Raw genomic sequence first — 20,736 nt, 5'->3', positions numbered from 1 at the left:
ACAAAAACAGAGCCGAGTTCAGGCTGACTTATTTCTGGCCCCGTTTTCATTACTATGACTTACTGGTCTCGACCTAGCAGGTTCCTGCTGCAATCACCTTTGTTTCACTTCTGAATTTCAGTCGACCCTTCTTCCAGTAACGTCCCTCACTGGGTCTCTCGTTCTCGCTGCCTCACCTTGTGCGACATAGTGACCTGGTCCATGCTGCCCCACATTAGGTGCCAGAGTGATCTGGTCCGTTCAGATCAGTCAACGGGGTCTAGCAAGACAGAGAGTGGGGATAGAGGGGCAAGAGACTTGAAGAATGAAGACAAGACAAAGTCTGATCAAGCCCTGTTTATTGAAAGGAAATCCTGGGTATTTATAGGCACAAGCAAGGGAACACAGCTGAAGACACTTTGCCACATGCCTTGCAGCCGTGGGCACTATACAACAAAACAGGATTTGTGAGAAAAACAAAATGTTTATCAGAGTGTGCTCAGCTATTGTAGGCTGTTGAAAAAAAAGTCTCTTGTCAGGGTATATGGCCTGAGATGGCTGCAAAGATGATAGCCGCTTTCTTCGAGGAGTTGGCTCCCAACAACCAGGGACCCATGTGTCTTCCCAGACACCAGATTGTCACACTGAGTTTCTGGTCATGCCCTACTCTCAAGCAGTTTCTGACACAGTGAGAAGGTCGTCAGTCTTTCTTGGTTCTTGAGCTGACTCGAGGGTTGAAGCTGGTTAGCAGGATCCCTGGGTGCAGCATTCCACAGGCGCCCACAGCACACTTCCTCCCGGCACCGAGCACCCCAGTGTCTCCAGTGATTACCTCATCCTCTCTGAGACGATGTTGCTCCCTGCTGAGAAACAATACACTGAGAAGCTGTACGAGCAAAGATCCACGTTGTTATTGGGAGTGAAAGAGAGGGACCACTCACGGTCTCTATGATCCGCTTTGAAGTTCAGCAGCATGGCCTCATGTTTCCTCAAGGGTCTGAAGGTCCAATAATTCTATCCTTAGCCTTCCCAGTGCTGGGATGACAAGATGCACCACGTCAGCTTAGCCATGCCTCTTGACAGCTGGTGTTTGCTGAATGTGCCCATTGACAGAAGAGTGTGGACCTTCCTCTCTCCAGGCACCAGGATGGAAGGGATGAGCAGTTCAGGCTGTGCCTCTTCTCACTCTGGCATCTCTGGAACCCTGCATGCAGAGACCCCATTTCCCCGGGGGCCTCATTCAGACATTTGGAAACTTTCTGTACATCTCAGTCACTCTGCTCTATTTCCTTAGACTCTGGGAAAACAGACAAAAGGCGGAAAATATGGAAACACTGTTGCCACTGGGACTACAAAGACGGAGGTCCTCACTGTCTCTGTGGCTGACAAAAGCTACAGAGCAGCGCATCACTGCTCAGACAGAGGCTTCAGCTCCTCAGTCCTGGGCGGGACAGGAGCTGGTGCAGCCCCTGCAGAGCAGCAGAGAGGAGTGGGATGGCAGGGCAGGGGTGAGGTCCATGAGACATTGCTGCCTCTCCCAGCCTGTCCTCTTTCTCTCTTTTCTGACATTAGAACTGCTCTAATTTTCCATTTCAGTTTCTATCACAGTCAATGTCATTTTTTTAAGGACTGAGAACCTGAAGAGCCATCTACTATAGAGGACGGGCTATAGGGAACAGACGGTGAAGGTCACAGAGACAAGTAGTATGTGTAAGCAGAGTAGTGTGTGTCGGCTACTCAGTGCTGCCTTCGGACTGTGCTGTGCTGCGCCAATGGACTTGTGACTTTAATGGGCTAGTTCACTTTCGGGGCATAAAGGCCAGTGACTCAATAAAGTCAACCGACAGTGGTGATAAGGAAAATTCTCACTTTAAGATATGTGCCCAAGAGGGTGACTTGAAGACACACATCTGTGAACTTTCTGCCATAGCTACAGCAAGAAACCAGACCACAGCAAGCCTTCTCACCAGAACAAAAGGCGTTTCAGATCACAGGTGTGGGAAGTTTGGATCCTATGCTTTTCCATAAAGCTTTTTGTAGCCACTGATCTTCCCAGTGGTATTCAGTGGTCTTGTTGGGTATCTATAGTTTCAGCTCCTGGAGGTGATCCCAGCACTCTGCAGTGCTCCAGTGTTGGGTAGGAGTGTACACCGGAGACATCTATCACTGCCATGTCTGCTGGACATGGTGCTGGAACACCATGTGCTCGTGTTGATGGTCGGCAGGGGTGAGCTGGTCTCATCCTACCATGTCTAAAGGAACAAGTGAAAGGAGTCTACCACTTGACATTTAGTGTTTTTTACGTGTCACTGAACTCAAGTGATATTCAAGAGCAAAATTGGAATCTTTACTTCCAATTGGAACTCAGCTGAGACCACTGAGATAGCAGGTATAACTGTAGAGCTGGTTTGGTCGATCAGGATACAAAATACACAGATCGACATAAGTACAGAACAGAACTATAAATGGCAGATTACAGGGGACAGACAGTGAAGGTGGACTCGAGATTATAGCAAAGATTAAAATGAAGACTTGAGACCTTCAGTCCTAAAGCGTTTGCAGGGCAAGAATAAGGACCTGAGCCCAGCCCAAGAACCCAAGCATTCATAATGATAATAAAAAATGCATAGGAGGTTATGAATGCCTGCAACCTCAACACTAAGCAGCAGTTACAGGTCAACCCCTGGGTCTCACTGGCAAGACAGCCTGGCCTGACCAACTATGTGAGTTTCTGGACCAATTAAAGACCCTTTCTCATAAAACTAAGGTAGACCATACCTGAAGAGGACATCAAAAATCCATGGCTAACCTCCAATTTCATGCACATACACACATACAAGCAAACATATATACAGATATACACAAACACCACACAAGAGACAGACAAATAGACAGACATGCACATGCATGCACACACACACACACACACATACACACACACACTGAAGTAGGGTCCTGAGAAGATTGAGACTTAGCAACTACTGAAGACAGCCATATAGCCATCGAGTAAGGGGGTAGCACCGTGCTCCATGGCTCCAGGAGTATCCAGGCAAGCATGGATCCTGTGCTAGCAGGTCAGACCTAAACAGAATTACACTTTGAACACTCCATTCTGACAAGGTCTTGTCTTCTGAGATGTGAAATATCAGCCTAAATACATTTCTCATTAATAGAAATAAAAAGAAGAGCAAGTGGTATGGAATGCTGCCTTCTGGCAAAAAAGCAAAAACCTACAAACGCCATCTAAAGAATTTACCAAGGGGGACTCTGGTCCTCCTGAGCCAATTATTGGTGTAGAAAATCAGCTTGGGAGAGGGGCCTGGTACAGCGTGGTCATCTACAAAGGCTGAAGCCTCTTCAGTAGGAACCACACCTTTCAAGCCACCACTGGGGTGTGGCCCAGAGGAAGCCTCTGAGGACTTAGCCCCCAGCACATCAGCATCAGCCACTCAGCCTGGGGAAAGTGTGATGGCAACAAGGCCAGGTAAGTCACCATGGGATCCTGACTTGGAAAAGACTTGTGTAGAAGTGGTCCCCATTGCATCTGGGTCAGCCACACAGGAGTGAGGCTGGAGCTCACGGGTAAGGTGAGGCAGTGCTGACAGGCATCTGAAGGCTGGAGCACCGAGCACCACAGAGAAGGCCGTGTCCCCTTGTCCATGTCCTCAGTCTCGTCTGCTTCCATGGTCCCACTTACTCTGCTGTGGTACAGAGCCTCATGTGATGAGTGCTGTCCTTTTGTGTCCTGCCACCCTGACTGTCTTGTAAAAATGAGCTTTGACTTAGGTTAAGCCAAGTCCATTTCCTCAAAACTTGTTGAAAGTCAGACCCTCGTCTTCTAAGAGCTCTGTGGAAATGTAAAGAATCACATTCAGCACATTAAGGAAACACTGAACCCTCTCCCGTCATAAGGAAGGTGTTGTGCTGTTGTTCTCTGGAAGCCGGACTCTTGGATAATCTTCTGAGGTAACAGAGATGAGAGTCAAGAGAATCCCAGTCAAATAAGACCATGTTTTCAGCACTTGGCAGACCCTCACAGGAAGATCTCACATAGGGCCAGGGAGGTGAAGACCCCGTGGGTAAAGCACTGGCAGCGACCTTGTTAGGAGCTGAGGTGGAACCTCCAGAAAGCACATGAAACCCGGGTGTGGTTGGCCACCTGTACATTCCAAGTTCTGTTACGTGAGACGGGCTGTGGAGACAGGAGAAGCCCCAGCTTCTCACAGCACAGCTGGCTGGGCAGACACAGCAGCACAGAAGAGACTCTGTTGGACCAAAGGGCCAGGGAAGGACAGCAGTCCAGGTGGTGTGCTCCCATCTGCAGGTGTGCTCAAGCACCTGTGTGTCCTTGCTCACACAGGAACACACACATCCTCACGATGCATACAGATCACAGACTTACACAAATACACACTCAGATCTTATGTAAAGGATTTAAAAGAGAAATCCTGCAACTGCGTCTGAAAAAAGAAAGTTCTCAAATATCTCAGTGAATCCGTTTTCCATTGGTTTTCTCTGACTTGGTGAACTTGAGATCCTGCTGTCTCGTGTGCTGTACCGGGCTTTGCTGTTTGAAAGCATCTAGAATACTGACCAATCCTTGTCTTATCTTGCATGAGTCAAGACTTCTCCTTGAATAAGGAAGAGCTGCAAACCAAACGGCAACCCTCTCTCGCAATTAGACACGAGTGAGGCAGTCGGCCTTGCCCAGCTGTGGGCCTGTGCAGTTGGCAATCCACACACTCGCTAATATGATGAAGGAGCAGGGATAGCTGCTCAGTTCCATATTCATCTGGGAGAACTAACCAGGACAGGGATGACAAGTCCCAGCTAAGCTGAGAATCCTGCTACTGTGGCTTTGCTGGGCTCAGTGCACCATCTTCCCCCACAGTTGGAGTCTTGGGTCTGCAGCTTTTCCAGGCTGCGTAAGAACAAGGATCTCCCTGCAGTTCCAGGGCCTCAAGAGAATCCCCCATTCATACGCCATAGCCCTCAGCACTTGGGGATTTATACAGTACCCCATAAAAGCACAGGAAAGCCAACATGTGATACTGTCAGAGGAGGAAGAAGGAATGAAAGTCAGTCACTGTCACTCACTGGGGTGGGGCGGGGGCTTCATTTACTTGTGTTAAGGTTGAGCAGGACTTGGAGCCCTCCAGTGAGTTCTGAGGACTTGTTTTCTCTTGGCCCATGAGACGCGTACCTCATGAAACACGTGATTATCCCCAGGCAGAACAGAGGCCTTGGTTACTGTCACACTAGTGAGAATTGCTAATTTTTTATTCAAATAGAACTGGGGCTGCTCACCGTAGGCTGGATCCATGTAAGCAAATATGGCCTCCCTGAGGGTGGAGCTCCTCTCTCTCTTAGAAGCACACTGGCCAAGTCTTTCTCTCTGCAGAGTCAAGCCATTCCATCTCTTTGGTCTCTGAGCACATGTGAGTGTGCATGTTCCAGTGCTGAGGGCTTTAAAAACATTTGCAAACTTTGATATTAAAAGCGATTCTTCAAACTTGCAATTCCTTTTAACTGTGGCTGGTAAGAGTCAGCTGCCATAGGTCATATGTGAACATGCTATAGCGACCATACCTAAAAGCTGTACATATAAACATTTACATAAGCCAAGGGAGGTCATTCTAATGACTGCAGTTTTCCTCTATGGAGCAGCACTTGCCTTTGTGCACACCCAAGAGCTCCCACATGCGTACTTTCAAGTGTTTGCACATGCCATGAATGCTTCTGATGATCTTCAAGGAAACACAGTTCCTTCCCTAGACAGTGCTTCTGAATGTTCTTGTTTCAAGATCGGAAACTCACAGAGCAAGCTGCTTTTCTTGGGATCTGACAGGTGTAAGCCACAACCAGGAGGCTTATTTCTGGATTTGGAGAGATCCCAGACACTCGAACTCAGGTCTCCGGAAGTGCTGACCTGTGCGGCATTCTCCTGGGATTCATTCTTTTCTGTTCAGTTGTGTAAATCATTACTGGGTTGCTTGATGTACCTGGGGGCACAAATGGGAGATAACAGAAAATGAGTGCCTGTTCTCAGGAGGCAGAAGCAGGACATTGTGTTCTCAGGAGTCAGAGTGCATGGTGTTCTCAGGAGGTAACAGCAGGGCACTGTGGGGTTCAGAGTAAGAGGGTCACACCTGAGGTGACTTTTGATGACTTGTGAAAGAGGAGCAAAGAAGAGTTTCATGGGGAGGGGTCACCGACATGACCCCTCAGAGCCATGCTCTCCCTTGTCTCTGTGGGCAGGAAGAACAGTGGTGCTTTTGAGTAGAGGGAGAACTCTGCAGGTACCTCAGGCAGAGCAGTGCTGTGACCAAAGCCACACTGCAGATGTTGAGATGTAGGAGCTGCAAGGCTGGGGAGGTGGGGAGGTCAGTGAAGGTTTGGGAGCTGCTAATGTGGAAAGATGATGGGAGGGTGATGGGGAGTCTGGGGGATTGTGGGATTTCTGAGAGCCAGGGAAAGAGGATAGAAGGTGACAGGTCTGAGATAGGACTGGACTTCTGGGGATGGCAGTGATCCTCTCAGCAGTGTCTGCGTCCCAGCTGCTCCTCGCCTCACTCCTCTGTGTGCCCCAAGCAGCTGTGTCATCACCGTTTGGAGGTGTGCATTGTTGTGGGCATGGGTGCACGTGTGCCCAGCACGCGGCCGTGGAGGTCAGAGGCACCTTCTGGTTTCCAAGACAAGGTCTCTCAATGGCCAGAAATTTTGCCACATGGGCCAGGTTAGACATAGAGTCTGGCTTTTCTGTGGAACTCAGATCCAGACTCAGGCCTTCAGGCTCCTGAGGCTGAGCACTTTACTGACTGAGCCTTCTCCCCTGCCCCCGATTCCCTTCTGAGCCTCCCCAGAGTCCTGCCTTTCTTGCAGTTTTCCCTCTCAGGTCTTCTGCAGGTCTCAGGTGGCAGTCTAGGTTCTCCTCACGCAGTCTCTATGCACCTTTCATTGCACCTCTGGAAAAGTCACCTGAACAGTCTGCCCCTCAGCCATGGCTCTCCCAGCTCTCAGAGCCTTCTGCTCAGGTGCTCTGGCCATCTTCTGCCCGGGCCCCGGCCATCTGTCTGGACAACAGCACAGCTCCTATATTATCTGCTTCAGAAACAGTCTTTGCTATCAGAGACTCAATTTACCTCATGGGGCTGTGCCAGGCAAGAAGGATGGGTGCAGCTCCACCCTAGTCTCTGTAGCTGGGAGAGCCAGCTTCTCATGTCTGTGTCCTCCTCTGTGGAATGGCAGTAGCTAGAGAAGACCCTCATGGGGCTGCTGTGGGAATTGGAGCCACAGCATAGAACCCGGCCTGGGGTACATGAATGTGATTCCCACTTGGGAGTTGGAGGTAGAAGAATTGGAAGTTCAAAGTCATCCTTCAGGGCAGCAAGTTCAAGGCCAGCCTGGACTACATGAGACTCTCTCTCTCTAAAGACAAGTTACTATACAGGATGGATTTAGAGTCATACTATCCCATAGATCCCACCATGCACCTGTCCTGTGCTCACTGTGTTGAAGATGGCTTTCTGACTCCCTACTCACTCCACAGAGAGTTCTCTCTAGCCTGGCCCTCAGCAGATGGGGAGACGATGCTTCAGAGATTTAGAATGTGCACACAGTTTAGTCCAGGCTTCCCTGGTCCTCGTCCTATGCTGTGTCTCCCAGCCCTGCCTGAGTGACAGCTCCTCTGTGGTCAAAGCACACACAGGGCTATGCACTGGTAAATTCTTGTGACTCGTGGCTCTGAAGGCCCACGTGGAGAACAAGAAGGGTTTGACCTAAGGGTCCTTGTAGGGAAATGATCTCTGGCTGTTTCCTGGGGAGAAAGGACCAGCGCCTGCCTGTCTGTTCCCTTCTCTGTTCCTTCAGAGATGCACTTTTGACCCACTGTGAAGCTGCTGGTGTGACCAAGACAGTCACCCCAGCTTGCATCTGGTGAAGGTGCAGGAAGGGCCGCCAGGGAGAGAAGGTTGACTTTACCGAATGCTCTCCAACTTCCCAAGTGAACAAGCAGCTCCCCTATTTTATCTCATTTTTTAATTTCTTTCCCTACTCCCTAAAGGTGTAGGTCAACCTTCATGTGACTCCAGTACACTAGGGCCTGAGGCAGGAGGATGATTTGAGCCCAGAATTTCAGACGAGGCAGCATAGGATAGAGTCTTAAATAAGGAAAGTGGGATGGTAAGTCAGGAAAAGAAACATTGTAGCAATCTTTGCTGTTATGCTGGCGACTTTGTAGCCTAGTAGTAATGGCTGGGAACAGAAGCCAGGACTTCACCAGTGCTGGACACGTGGTCTATATCTGAGCTACATTTTGTCAGCTTCATTTGCTTCATTTTAAATGTTTACAAAGTGTGTAAATGTGTTTGTGTCTATGTGTGTACAGTTGAATGCATCCAGGGACTCAGACCCCCAAAGTCAGAACTTTGGACACAGATATCTCACTGCATAGGTGAGAAAAGAAAAGAAAAGCTCCCCAGTGAGTCCAGCTTGTGCCCAAGACTTCAAACTTATGCTGTGACCCAGTGTTCACCACCAGCACCTGGCAGCTATTGGAATGCCCACAGAGAAGGCACGGGTTGGTAGCATTGAGGCACAATACCTGCAGCTAGTGGGTCCTCCTGGCCCTTTCCTCCTCCTGGTACCCACAGTCTCAACCTCTGGACTGTCTTTTGCAGACCTAGAAAGCAAGACAAGTATAATGCTCTTTGATCAATAACTTCACAGTGTCCCCCTCTCTACACACGTGGCTCCTTTTGGGGACCTTGGCTAGATCTCCTGAGTGTTGAAGGTAGGTATAAGACCTTGAACCATGGGTTTCCTTGTGTGCCATCCTGAACCTAGATCTCCTTCCTCCCTACAGCATGTCCTGACACCCGGTGAGTCCTGCCCTGGCCTTCTGAGCTCAAGAAGAAAGTAGGAGGGTCTAAGACCCTTTGGCCCTGCCCTGTGACCCTGTCAGCCCGGAGCTCATGAGTGCAGCAGCCCTGCCGTGTCCAGCATGGCAGTCACAGCTCTCCTCCCACCCTCAGCCCTCGCTGTGTGCCTGTCACCTCCTCACCAGAGCGCCTGGAGCGATGCACTCTTGACACAGATGCTCTTGTAGGGCCGGGCACTCAGCTGCCACGTATTCTCTGCACCTTGACAAGATAGGATTATGTATCATGAGGGGATTCTGAGACAGCACTTCACCACACACCCAGGCTGGCCTGCAACTCAGAAACTGTGACACCAAGACTGAATTTAAAAACAAACAAAAAAAAAATGTGGGTTCTAGGAATTGAACTCAAATCCTCGGGAACATATCTCAATGTAATAATGTCTATAATGATAAACCAATAGCCAATAGTATAGTAAATGAGAAAACCTCAAAACCATTTCTGCTAAAATTGGGAACAAGGCAAGTGTGTCCTCTTTCTCCACTCATTCAAAATGTGAGGTCTTAGTCGTATCACCAAGACAAGAGAAAGAAATAATAGGATACAAATAAGAAAAAAAAGTCCACATGTCCTTATTTGCAGAGGATGTGGTTCAATACATGAGATCCAAAGACCCCTCCAGAAAACCGAAAAACATTTTCAGCAGAACTGCAGGATGCAAAATTAACGTCAAAACCGGCAGGTTCTCATGATGCAGAGAGTGCCGCTGGAACTAAGTGCTGAACTGTGGAGAGAAAATCACCATGGGAGCGGAGGTCCAGGGCAGTCCCAGGACTTGCCTAAATGGAGCTGAACACTTTAATGTGTGAAAACAGAATTTCTACAAAAACGATCCCAGAAGCTGTTGTGTTAAATATTTAGTCCTTAGTTTAGTCCCAGTGGAATATGGTGGGACTGGCATAGCACCTAGGTCTTATCGCTGCGTGCAGTGATGTTTGAGCATGATCATGTCTTTTTATGAGATAGGACACTGAACTAAAAAGAAAGCAAGGTCTTGAAAACAGCTCGTGTGTGGAGCCATATTCCAGAGCTCCACGTCTTCCACACATGATCATGGGAAGAATGAACACTTTTGAAAGGACTATATACGCAATATTTCTTCTTAGAGCTCTGTGCTGTGGTCCCGTCTCTTGTAGCCCTTGGAAGCTTACGTCAATTGCTCACCTCTATTGTATTACTTACATTACTTACCTAATATCTTTATGATATAAGAATATAATCTTATATTAACTCACTCATTCACACTAAAGAAGTTCCCACATAGATTTGCCTAGGCAGCCCTAAAAACTGAACAGCCCAACAAAGATTGTATCCATAGATTTCCTACCTCACAGCCAACTCACTCAAGTAAGTCATCAGCACCTCAGCCTTGACTCATCCTATCACTGACACAAGAAGCTAGTGAGACTTGCTCACAAGTTACAGCGGACACACTAATCGGGGGCTTAAAGGCAAAGGGAGTTCATGGCAAGCTGGGCTGCAAATACCTGACCTTGCACTGGAGACAGGGTGTAACATAGTTGCGTTTCTCACGTGCCTTTCTTTATTGCTTCCCATAAAGTCCATCAGGTCAAGCTGGTCTGTGCAGTTATAAAACAGTTCTCATGAGAAAGCACACAGTATGCCTCATGAGAAAGCACGCAGTTTGCCTCACTGTGTTGCTCTCCCTAAAGACAGTGATAGCATATGAATAGAAAACTATGCATGTGGTCAACTACAAGTAGAAACAATCTCTAAAAGCCAAGTACAAGGGTTTTTGAAGTCCTGCAATGACCCTTCGGCAGGCTCATCATGCAATGGCATTACTGGGAAGTGAAGAAACTAGCAAGGGGGCCTTATAAAAGGCAGTGTGCTGCAAGGGGTGTGCTTTGAAGCGTGGATCTTAATCCTGCCCCCTTCTGTCTCTCTATGTTTGTCTCCTTCCCAGACTCCTGCTGATGCTCTGCCTCTGCCTCACCGCTGGTCCACAGTGATGAGGTCAGTGATGCTCTGAAGATCTGCAACTATGGAGTACAGTAAACATCTCTTCCTTTGGCTCTCTCTCTCTCTCTCTCTCTGTCTCTCTGGTACTGTGTCACAATCGTGGGAATGACCAACACAGTACCATCCTTCATGAACAGATTTACCTTGGGCCATGATGGAATCTGGCCTAAGTAGAAGGATAAAGGCAATCCAGGCCTTCGGTGATGCAGAACGCTCCCGTTGCAGCGTTTTGGCCAGCACTATTCAAGACCCAGTACTCAGGAGGCAGAGGCTGGCAAACCTCTAAGATGGAGGCCAGCCTGGCCTACAGAGTGAGTTTCAGGACAGCCAGGGCTACACAGAAAAACTGTCTTAAAAATAACTAAATAAATAAATAAGAAAAAATTTGTTGGGCTAAGAATCACCTCAGTGGTACAGCACTTGCCTAGTGTGTTTGAGGCCCTGGGTTTAACATTTAGCACCTCAAAAATTTAAGGATACAATTAAATGGGTTAGGATAATTAAGTGGATATAGTCAAAATAAAGCAGTATCTTTGTTGTTAATTTTTTTAGGCCACTAAATATGAACTGTGTATAAATGCCTTTGTGAACCATGAAAAGTGACCTACCACCTGCATGCATACTATTGGGAGACATGAGAAAACATGTTTAAGATTCCCTCTTTGGTGTGCAGATTTCATGGCCATTTTGGGGGCTCTCTTGCTATATAAAGAACATCAAATGGCCAGCTCTGAAAATATGAAAGGAGCCAGTTCTCATGGCCATTTCTGGGCTCTCTTGCTATGTAAAGAACATTAAATAGCCAGCTCTAAAAATACGAAAGGAGCCAAGGTGAACTGGTTCATTTCCCAAGTAAAACAAAACAAATGCACACAAATCCCTTTTTTCTGGGCCTGTACTTTACCTGGCCTTCACTAACCTCCTCTTTCTCTAACTCTTCAGTTTTTGCCTGATCCTGTACCCAAGGGTGGTACAGAATGCTGGAGGGTCAAGATTCCATACTGGCAGTTTGCAAGCTGAAGTAAGTCAGTTATAACTGCCATGCCAGCTGCAGCCAGGAGCTGTAGCTGGGCAGGTGGCTCATGCCTGTGATGCTAGCACTTATGAGGCTGATGCAGGAGAATCGCCTATGTGTTTGATGCCTGCTCGAGCTACCTGGTGAGTTCCAAACCACACTGGGCTGCAGCCAATGCAAGATTCTGTGTCAAAGAGGGGAGAAGGAGGAGAAGAAGCATATTTAATGTTTTTCAAGACTGAAAGCTCCAAACGATGGGATGTCCACGTGGCCTAAGGAATGAAGGCATCAGACAGTGTACGGGCAGAATTCAACCCTGGAGGCAGGTTTGCATTAAGCTGCTTCGCTTCTGACTCTCTGCTGTATGTTTCTGGTGAATAGAGTTTTTCAAAGCATCTGGATATGGAGACGAGCCCTGCTTCTGGGAGTTGACAGGAAGTAACATTTATGAGTTTAAGAATGTAAAAGAGGGCTGGGGAGATGGTTCAGAAGTTAAGACCTCTGAGGCTGCTTTTCCAGAGGTCCTGAGTTCAATTCCCAGCAACCACATAGTGGCTTATAACCATCAATAATAGGAACTGATGCCCTCTTCTGGCATTCAGGTGTGTATGCAAATAGAACACTCATACATTAAAAAAAAAATAAACAAAGGTTTTTCCAGCAAACATTTCCCACAATAAAGGAAGGGGGTGGAGAGAGTGGAAGAGAAATAGATGCATGCCCAACCCTTCTAGCTCAGCACAAGGAAGGTAGCTATCATGAAGAAAGCAGAAGATAAGAACATTGGACCACACTGTTCCCTGAGAGGTGCACCCTACTCCTGATATAAAAATATCTTTCATCTCCTTGTTTGGTCCCTGAAAAACGCCAGCAGTTCATCAATCAGACTAATGCACTGTAGCGGTCTACTTTGATATATACTAATGTCATTGGTTAGAATGGGGGGAAGTTGATGCAGGTGATAAACACCTTTATTAATGAACAATTAAAAGAAACATTACAAAGCTCTCCCTAACCTGAGAGCCAGGGAAAGAGGGACTGCCATGTCTGTCTTGCAGGCTTGCACCTGTCTGGCTTAAGCATTTTTTTTTAATAAAAAAAATAAGACAAATGTACACTGAAGATCTTTCCCCTAAGTGTAAGAACTTACGTCCCTAACTAATTTGTTCTTGGTGACAGGAAAGACTTGTCTTCAGGCAAAATGAGACTTAGAACCACAAGCCCATCCCAACGTTGCTATGAGTTTTGTACTTGGAGACTGGAGCCAGTTAATTGAGGTGTGTACTATAGCTGGAGATAAGTATCAGGTATGAAATGTGCCTGCAATAATTGTGCACAAATCTAAAGCCTTGGTGCCTTTTCCTGTGTTTGAACCAGTAAAAAAAAAAAAAAAAAAAAAACAATGTCTTCCCCTCCCCTGAGTGGTGATATCGATCTACCTTTTCATCTTTTTTTCAGTCCCAGTGAGCCCACAGCAAAGAGGTCAATAGTGTGACCAGTTTTCTTTAGAAAGCACCGCACCAACACGCTCCTCCTCAAACTCCCTCACTCCTCAGCGGAGTTTAAGACAAGCTTGTGCCCTGCTGTGGTGCGGGAAGCTCACAGCCCAGCCTGGTGGGTTTCCTTCTGCTGCATCTCACACCTGCAGCCTTTCAGAGCAGAAACTGAGGTTTCCTTCCTCCTCACTGTCTCCCGAGCACCCCTGCAGTATGATAGACACCTGCTAAATTCATGAGTGCACCCCATCTCAATGCCTTCTGCTCCTGGCTCTGATTGCCTCGTAGAGACGATTTGGTCCCAAGAACAAAATGATCAGCCTCTCATCTCCATTTTCACAGTTGATTAGTCCATCCCTGTCATCTTGGGGACCGTAAGACAGGCACCCTTTATCTCAATAACACCTGCACATCCAAGAATATGTGTTGAGTTTGGAGCCACAAGTCATGGTAGGCATTGGGGAGACAGATGTAAGTCAGAAAATCTCCCTTCTTTTGAGAAATCACATTTTAGGAGAATCCTACAAAAGTCCGCACGCGATAAAGATTAATGTAAGTTTAAAAAAACAAAGACAAGATTCACTGACAGAGGGTGGCTACTTAGGTAGTCAGTGACTTTTTGTTTGAAGTGGTGATGTCAGCTCGGCTGTGAATGACAAGCTAGATAGCGATCCCCCCTTGAAATATTAAATTGCTATTATTCCAATGGAGGAGCCATTGGCAGGAAACTCCTGCTTCGGCATGGGACCCTTGGAGACTCTCAGAGACTGAACTACCAACCAAAGAACATACGCAGGCTGGATTAGGCCTCCACACATATGTAGCAGATGTGCAGCTCAAGTCTTCATGTGGGTCCTCCAACAACTGGAGTGGGGGTTGTCTCTAAAGCTGTTCCCTGTCTGTGGATGCCGTTCCCATAATTGGGCTGCCTTCTCCGGCCTCAGTGGGAGACGATGCGCCTAGCCCTACAGAGACTCGCTGTGCCACGGTCAGGGAATATCCAGAGGCAGGAGGGGGAGGAACTGTAGGGGGTGCGGCGTGGACCTGGAAGAGAGAGGAGTGCAACGATATCGGTATGTAAAGAGAATAAAAAAAATAAATTAATGGGGGAAAAAACATACTGGTTTGCGCTGCAGTTCCCTCTTTCATTAGATTCCCTTTTCTTCCTGGTTCGTTTTTTTACCAAAAGGACTGCTGCAGTGCTCGCTCTCATTGGTGGAAGATTTCAGCCCCACCCACCTGTTCTCCATGCCAAGTCCTAAATCCTTGGAGCGTAATTGAAGGAGTGGCGAGAGTGGGCGTGTCATCGGAGGTGACGTTTCCGGAAGCTCCGACTGTCATCCTTCACGAAAGGTGGGAAGGGTCCCGGGAATGCTGCGGGACTGGGGATCCTGGCGCGGTGGGACCCCGCGGGGAGAGGCTGTGAGTGTGGGGTCCGTGTCCCTAGCCCCCGCCGGCCGCGCGCGATCTCTGGGATGGCCCTGTCTTCAGGGCTGGCTGCTGACCAGGCAGGCCCGGTTTCAACACTCCTTGCATTTTCGGAAACCTGACTGAGTGCCTTCTAGATGGGCGCTGCCAGCAGTTACTGCTGGATCCCTCTCCGATGCACACACTCTGCAGGGTTGCTGAACCCCATGTTGTCCCGAGCCACTCGATGGCTTCTGGAGGATGGTCCCTTCTTTACCCACAAGTGCCTCTCTCGAGAGGTGTCCAGCACCCCATTCCAATGAGCTTTTCTGGGCTGTGCCAGTTCAGCAGATAGGGACGTGGGCAGGTTTACACTCTCAAGAGGATGTGTTTTACACTCGCAATGCCCCCACATTCCTAGCAGCCTCCAGCGTTTGCTAGAAAAGGGAGTTTAGTGGGGGAACTTCATGGACGAAATGCCATCCCAAAGTTAAAGCAAGCTAAAGCAGAATTGGCCTAAAGAAAACAATCTCTGAGGACAGGTGAGTAGAACTCAAAAAAGACCAACAGCTGAACAAACGACACTGTAATCTGTGGTTCCCGGGGCAGATGGGAATCCTGACTGAGGACTAAGGAACAAGATGGGAAAACAAGACTACTCAAACCCAAGATGAGTGTATTCTAGAACAGGCTGGCTAGGGTGTGCCATTATCAAGTGCACAACGACAGCCCATTTCACTCCGGATTATGTGCAGTGGTGGTGTCATGGAGCCCAGAAGCAACATCTAGGAGAATGTTTACTCCCTGGGGTTTGGGTACCAATGAGTAGGAACTCCTAGCGTGTCCCACCCCAGCTGAGGTATTGTCCCTTTGCCGTTCAAGCCCTGCTTGGCTTGTGGAGACAAGTATACATTGATGCTTCCAAGCACTACCTGACCCTGAAAGTGGTGGGCTGAATCAAAGCGTGGTTTAGTGAGCAGAGCCAGGAGTATTCGCCCAAGAAAGGAGCCCCCCACTAACATTGTGTTCAAACCTGAGGAAGTGTATCCCGGTACATACATTTAATCTCTGGTGGAATGAAATGGTCCGTGTGAGTTAGCCAGGCAGTCTTCATGAGGGTTCGCTGCGCACACTCTGCCAGGTATTGAGTAAATGGAAGTGGGTCTCTGCTGAGAGAAACAAGAAGGTGCTTTCTTACCACCACAGCCCTCTAGAGGGGCCTCCTACTTCTGGAGAGTAACTTGGGGAGCAGTAGGACCAGTCCCCAGTGCCCTGTTAACAGCTGTATTCCTTGTAGCATCAAATTGCAGGACAAGGTTGATTTTTTTTTTAACCTGTCAACTCCTCAAATCAAGATTTGGGTGTTCTTGAGGCCAGGAGGGATAATCTGTTGATCAGAACCACTGTACGCAGTATTTTACTTTCTCTAATGTTTTTGTTTGTTTGTCCATTTTGTGTTCTGTTTTTGTTTTGAGACAAGGTCTTTCTATGTTGCCTTGGCTATCCCGGAACTTGCTATATAATCTAGACTGGTCTTGAATTTAGAGATCTAACCTGCTTCTGTACCTCAAAGTGATGGGATTAAAGGTGTGCTGAGCCATGCCTGCCTCTTCCTCTAATTTCTTGGGAGGTCTGTGATCTACTTATCCTGTGCTGACCACTGGGAAGCTATGGCATTGGCTTTGATGTTACCTGTTTCCTCTCTTCTGTCCCAGAACTTATTGGTCCAATGTCTGACCATGGGGATGTGAGCCTCCCACCCCAAGACCGGGTGAGGATTCTGTCCCAACTTGGGAGTGCAGTTGAGTTAAATGAAGACATTCCGCCCCGTCGCTACTTTCGTTCCGGTGTTGAGATCATCCGCATGGCGTCCATTTACTCTGAAGAAGGCAACATTGAACACGCCTTCATCCTCTACAACAAGTACATCACGTAAGACAGCTGCCGCTCTCCCTTTTGGTCCTGTGACTTGCGTTCTGCCCCTGTGTTCACCTGTGGTTCTCACAGTTGCTGACAGTGGGGTGCAATGTCAACCGTTGATCGGGTTCCAGACAGCTTCCACATGTGAGTTGTCCTTGCCATTCAAAGGTACAGGGACTGAAGGTGGTGTTGTCTGACTCAAGAGTTTCCTGAAAAGAACACCTGGTTCTCAGGCTGTGACCACATGTCCCAGTGGTTAGACAGAAGAGTTAGCTGTAAGTGGGATGTGTCTGCACTGGAGAGTGTTTTGACTGCCCTTTCTATGCTCAGGCAGGCAGTGACAGGACCACTGCCGGGGTGGGGCAGAGCCCAGATTCCTGTACTCATCATATGCCTTTAGAGTGGCATAGGAAAGGTTTCCTTCTTAATTGCTACTGTAGTCACAGCCTCCAGGTGACTATGGACCACTTGCTGTCCGTGTGACTCAATCACAGTGAGACCTTTCCTAAGCTGCTCATTTATCATAGTTGGTGGGCAGCATAAACACAAGATTTCAAGGCCAACACCGGGAAATGACTCCCAAAGCCCTGGCCACAGGAGCAGTGGGCTGTTGAGGGAGGGGATGGTGTGTAAAGGTCTTGTTTGTTGATTCTAGCCGTAAGTTTAGTCTAACTGGGCCTGAATAGCTGCCAGTGACTCAAAGAAACTTGGGGGCTCAGGAGTGGTTTCCCTGGCATTATTTTGTTGATCTTCACAGGCTGGTGTGTGCCAAGTAGGTGTATCACCCTCCTGTTCTTTTCTGCAGAGGAGCAAACTCGGGCTTAAGGATGAGCTCGGGTTTCAGTTTGCAGTGACACCTTCAAGGTTTTGCAGCTCCTGTTTCAGGTTTCCATCCAGAGCATGGTTTGTTTTTTGTTTGTTTTTTTTCCATTTAGACTTACAGAAGGCATCTCTAGAGACCATAATAAACCTCCCTCCCCATTTCTCTCCCTACAAGAGACACTCTCACCAGCCCCACGTGTGTCCTTCTAGATAGACACATGCACATCAGTCATATCACACGGAGTTTCTTATCAGTACATGAGTCATGACACGCTGAGTTTCTTGTCAGTCTCCTCAAGCACAGGTCTGACACAGTAGGGAATGCTTCTTGGTTCTGTGCCTGGTCCGAGTGTTGAAGGAGGTCAGCATCCCTGGTTTGTGCCCAGTAGGTGCCAGTAGCCCCCCTCCCCTAGCTTTAGCAGACTTCAGTGTCTAGATTTGTTCAAGTTGTTTTTTGTTTGTTTCTTTGTGTACAAGAAGAGATGGCTAGCTGGGTTTGAACCACTAGTTTTACTTTGCCAAACCCTGTTGTAGACAGGTTGGGGTTTGTTTGTTTGTTTGTTTGTTTGGGGTGGGGTCATTGTTTGTTTTAGGGTTTTGTTTTTTGAGTGTTTTGTTTTTGATTTTTGATTTTTTAGGTTTTGGGAGGGTTGTTTTTTGGTTTTTAGGTTTTTTTTTTTTTTTTTGACAGGATCTCTCTACATAGCTATGGCTGTTCTAAAATTCACTATATAGACCAAGCTGGCCTTAAACACACAGATGCTCCTGCCCCTGGCTACTAGGATTAAAGATGTTTACCAGAACGCCCAGCTTAGACAGCTCTTTGTAGAGAAATGAAGTAAAATAATGAGGAAGTCACTGAATGGAGAGAAGAAGTGTGAAAGTGCTGTGTTTTAGGGTGGCAAATTCTAGAGCATGTTTCTCCGTAAAGAGAAGATCTTGTGAAAAAGTGGAGGCTAATGTTCCAATAGAAAGTGTTCACTGCAGCAAGCTCCTAAGAAACAGAACTGAATGTATCAATGCCGTAAGAGTCCACGGAGGGCTGTAGATACAGCTCGGAGATACAGAATCCGTCTAGCATGTGGATAACCCTGGTCCGGTCCCCACCACCACCACCACCAATAACAACCACAATAATAAGACTAATGGATGACTAAGAAATTGGTTCTTACCTTTTTTATTCATGACCTGGCGTTACCCTAAATGACAAATATCAGTGTTAGTGGTGAGACGGAACATGGGGCAGGGTATCTATCCATGTACATGGTGAGGTAGGCCTGGGCCAGAGCTATAGATGGGGCATGCATTTTGTCTGCTTGATTTGTTGGCTTTAGGATTTGATTTGAGACTGTATTGTGTTGACTAAGCCTGAAGCAGGAGATGCAGCTCCCTTCAATTGTTCTGGTACCTCATTCCCAACCCTGATGCTGCGCCTGTGAAATGACAAGTGGGTGGCTGCTGAGGAGTGCTAGCCCAGTGAGGCTCAGACTGGGTGTGTTCCGGCCAGTTTACACCAAGTGGCTCACTTGACCAGTTACTGCTGCTGCAGTGTCGGGGGAGGGGGAATGGAGGTCGGCATCTATGTCACCACCCTCCTGCCTTCCCCACTCTTAAGAATCTTGTTCTGGACCTTTCATGGATGCTTTAGAGTTCAGGATTTAAAAGGCATGTCTGTCCTTCCTCCCAGAGCAGTTCAGGCATCTTAATGACGTCAGGCATATCTCCCCTCTTGGTAGTAGTTTTCTTGCTGAAGGAATGTGTTGCCTTTTGCAGACCCCAGTATAGAAGAAAGATTTCCAGCATGTGGGATTGGTACATACTTTCATGATGAGCACAGACAATAAGGCAGCCGGTGGATTCTTTCGCAGCTTTTTATGGGCATCAGAAGGCTGCACAGAAGGGACTCCGAATATTCAAGCAGCCCTGGTCTGCTGTACTGTGTGAGCCTCCTCCAACACAAATCCTCCTTCTGAAAGTGAACTGTCACCCATATTGAAGGCGTTTTCTGAGACTGGGGTTTATAGACCAAAGAAGGGCTCTCCCGTGCTCAGGCTTACTTCAATGATTAACTTGAGACACCAGAAAAGATGAGATAAGGATCCTTAGTACATCCTTTTGTTGACTGTCCTCGTGACTTTCTGAATGAACTATTTCCATATAGAAATACTTGTTCATGATCATTTTCCCTCAAACATTAGAAGGGAGGAATCCAAGTTAAAAAAAAAATTTTTTTTTAATGTCAGGCTGGTGAGATGTCTTGTGGGTAAAGCCCTTGCCATGCACGTGTGGAATTCAATCCCTGGAACCCACGTGAAGGAAGAAGGACAGAACTGACTCCACACGTTATCCTCTGACCTCCACATGTGTACTGTGGCACGTGCAAGGCCACACGCATGCACACACACACACACAGGAATAATAACAATAATAATGTCCTAACTGGCACATGTAACAACACCTATGGACTTGTTCCAATAAGATAGCATTTATACAAATGCAAGCATCCATGCACCTTTGGCCTTAATACATGAATACACAGTCTGTTTTCTGTTCTAAGCTTGTTCTCTTAGTGATGCTGTATTTCCACATGGGGACACATGGAGCCTTACCAACCTGAACAGTCTCCTGGATCTCTTCAGAGCCAGTTCTCTTCCAGTCCCTGCTCAAATGCCATCTCTTATGCTTCCCTTAGCTATTCCATCTCCAGTCCCATGCCCCAGTCTCCACCTGTCCCCTTTCCTGTTATTAATGACTTTCTTTGCACTGATTCCTTTTTTTCAAATTGTATGTATTTATGTTATGGGAGGGGGAATTTTATCTACATGTATGTTGGCACTACATATATGCCTCATGCCAGAGGAAGCCAGAAGAGGGTGTCATATCCCATGGTACTAGAGTTAGAGATTGTTGTGAACCTCCATGTGAGTGATGGGAATCCATCCTAGGTCCTCTGGAAGATCTGCCAGCACTCTTAACTCTGAGCTGTCTCTCCATCCCCAATAATACTGATATTTTTATATGCTTTTTTAAAATGTCTGTTCTCCATTGTAATGGGTGCTCTGTAATGAGGGGAAAGCTTGAATGGGCCATTTACAATGTATCCCCAGCCTTCAGAGCCCAGCTTGTTACCGTACAGAGACGCTCAGTAAAATGGTTTTGAATGAATGGGTGATAA

At 47.5% G+C, this 20,736-nt stretch overlaps 1 protein-coding gene and 1 long non-coding RNA gene across 8 annotated transcripts in view; one reads left to right on the top strand and one right to left on the bottom strand.

Annotated features, from left to right (window-relative positions):
* Window positions 1-321: 321 nt before the first annotated feature.
* Window positions 322-14,632, bottom strand: LOC143443462 (uncharacterized). Of its 4 annotated transcripts, XR_013112468.1 has the most exons (6): window positions 14,534-14,629; window positions 14,193-14,456; window positions 9,041-9,119; window positions 8,582-8,659; window positions 921-5,981; window positions 322-839 (listed from the first exon to the last, which is right to left on the bottom strand). It is a non-coding gene; the product is annotated as an uncharacterized LOC143443462 (long non-coding RNA). The 4 variants fall into 4 exon arrangements; XR_013112466.1 differs by having other exon boundaries at window positions 322-5,981; window positions 14,534-14,632; XR_013112467.1 differs by having other exon boundaries at window positions 322-5,981; window positions 14,205-14,456; window positions 14,534-14,632.
* Window positions 14,632-20,736, top strand: part of Stambp (STAM binding protein) — a 25,214-nt gene continuing 19,109 nt past the window's right edge. Inside the window, exons 1-2 of one of the 4 annotated variants that reach the window (XM_034512524.2) lie at window positions 14,632-14,765; window positions 16,535-16,751. In XM_034512524.2, the coding sequence (XP_034368415.1) occupies window positions 16,549-16,751 (203 nt within the window). In that variant the 5' untranslated portion in view covers window positions 14,632-14,765; window positions 16,535-16,548. The other 3 variants (XM_076939969.1, XM_034512525.2, XM_034512526.2) reach the window with 3 other exon arrangements.

This window comes from Arvicanthis niloticus, chromosome 9 (assembly GCF_011762505.2).
Source record: "Arvicanthis niloticus isolate mArvNil1 chromosome 9, mArvNil1.pat.X, whole genome shotgun sequence".
Classification (NCBI taxonomy): Eukaryota; Metazoa; Chordata; class Mammalia; order Rodentia; family Muridae; genus Arvicanthis; species Arvicanthis niloticus.
Note: the sequence above shows the minus strand (reverse complement) of the source record. Positions and strands in the feature narration are given on the sequence as shown.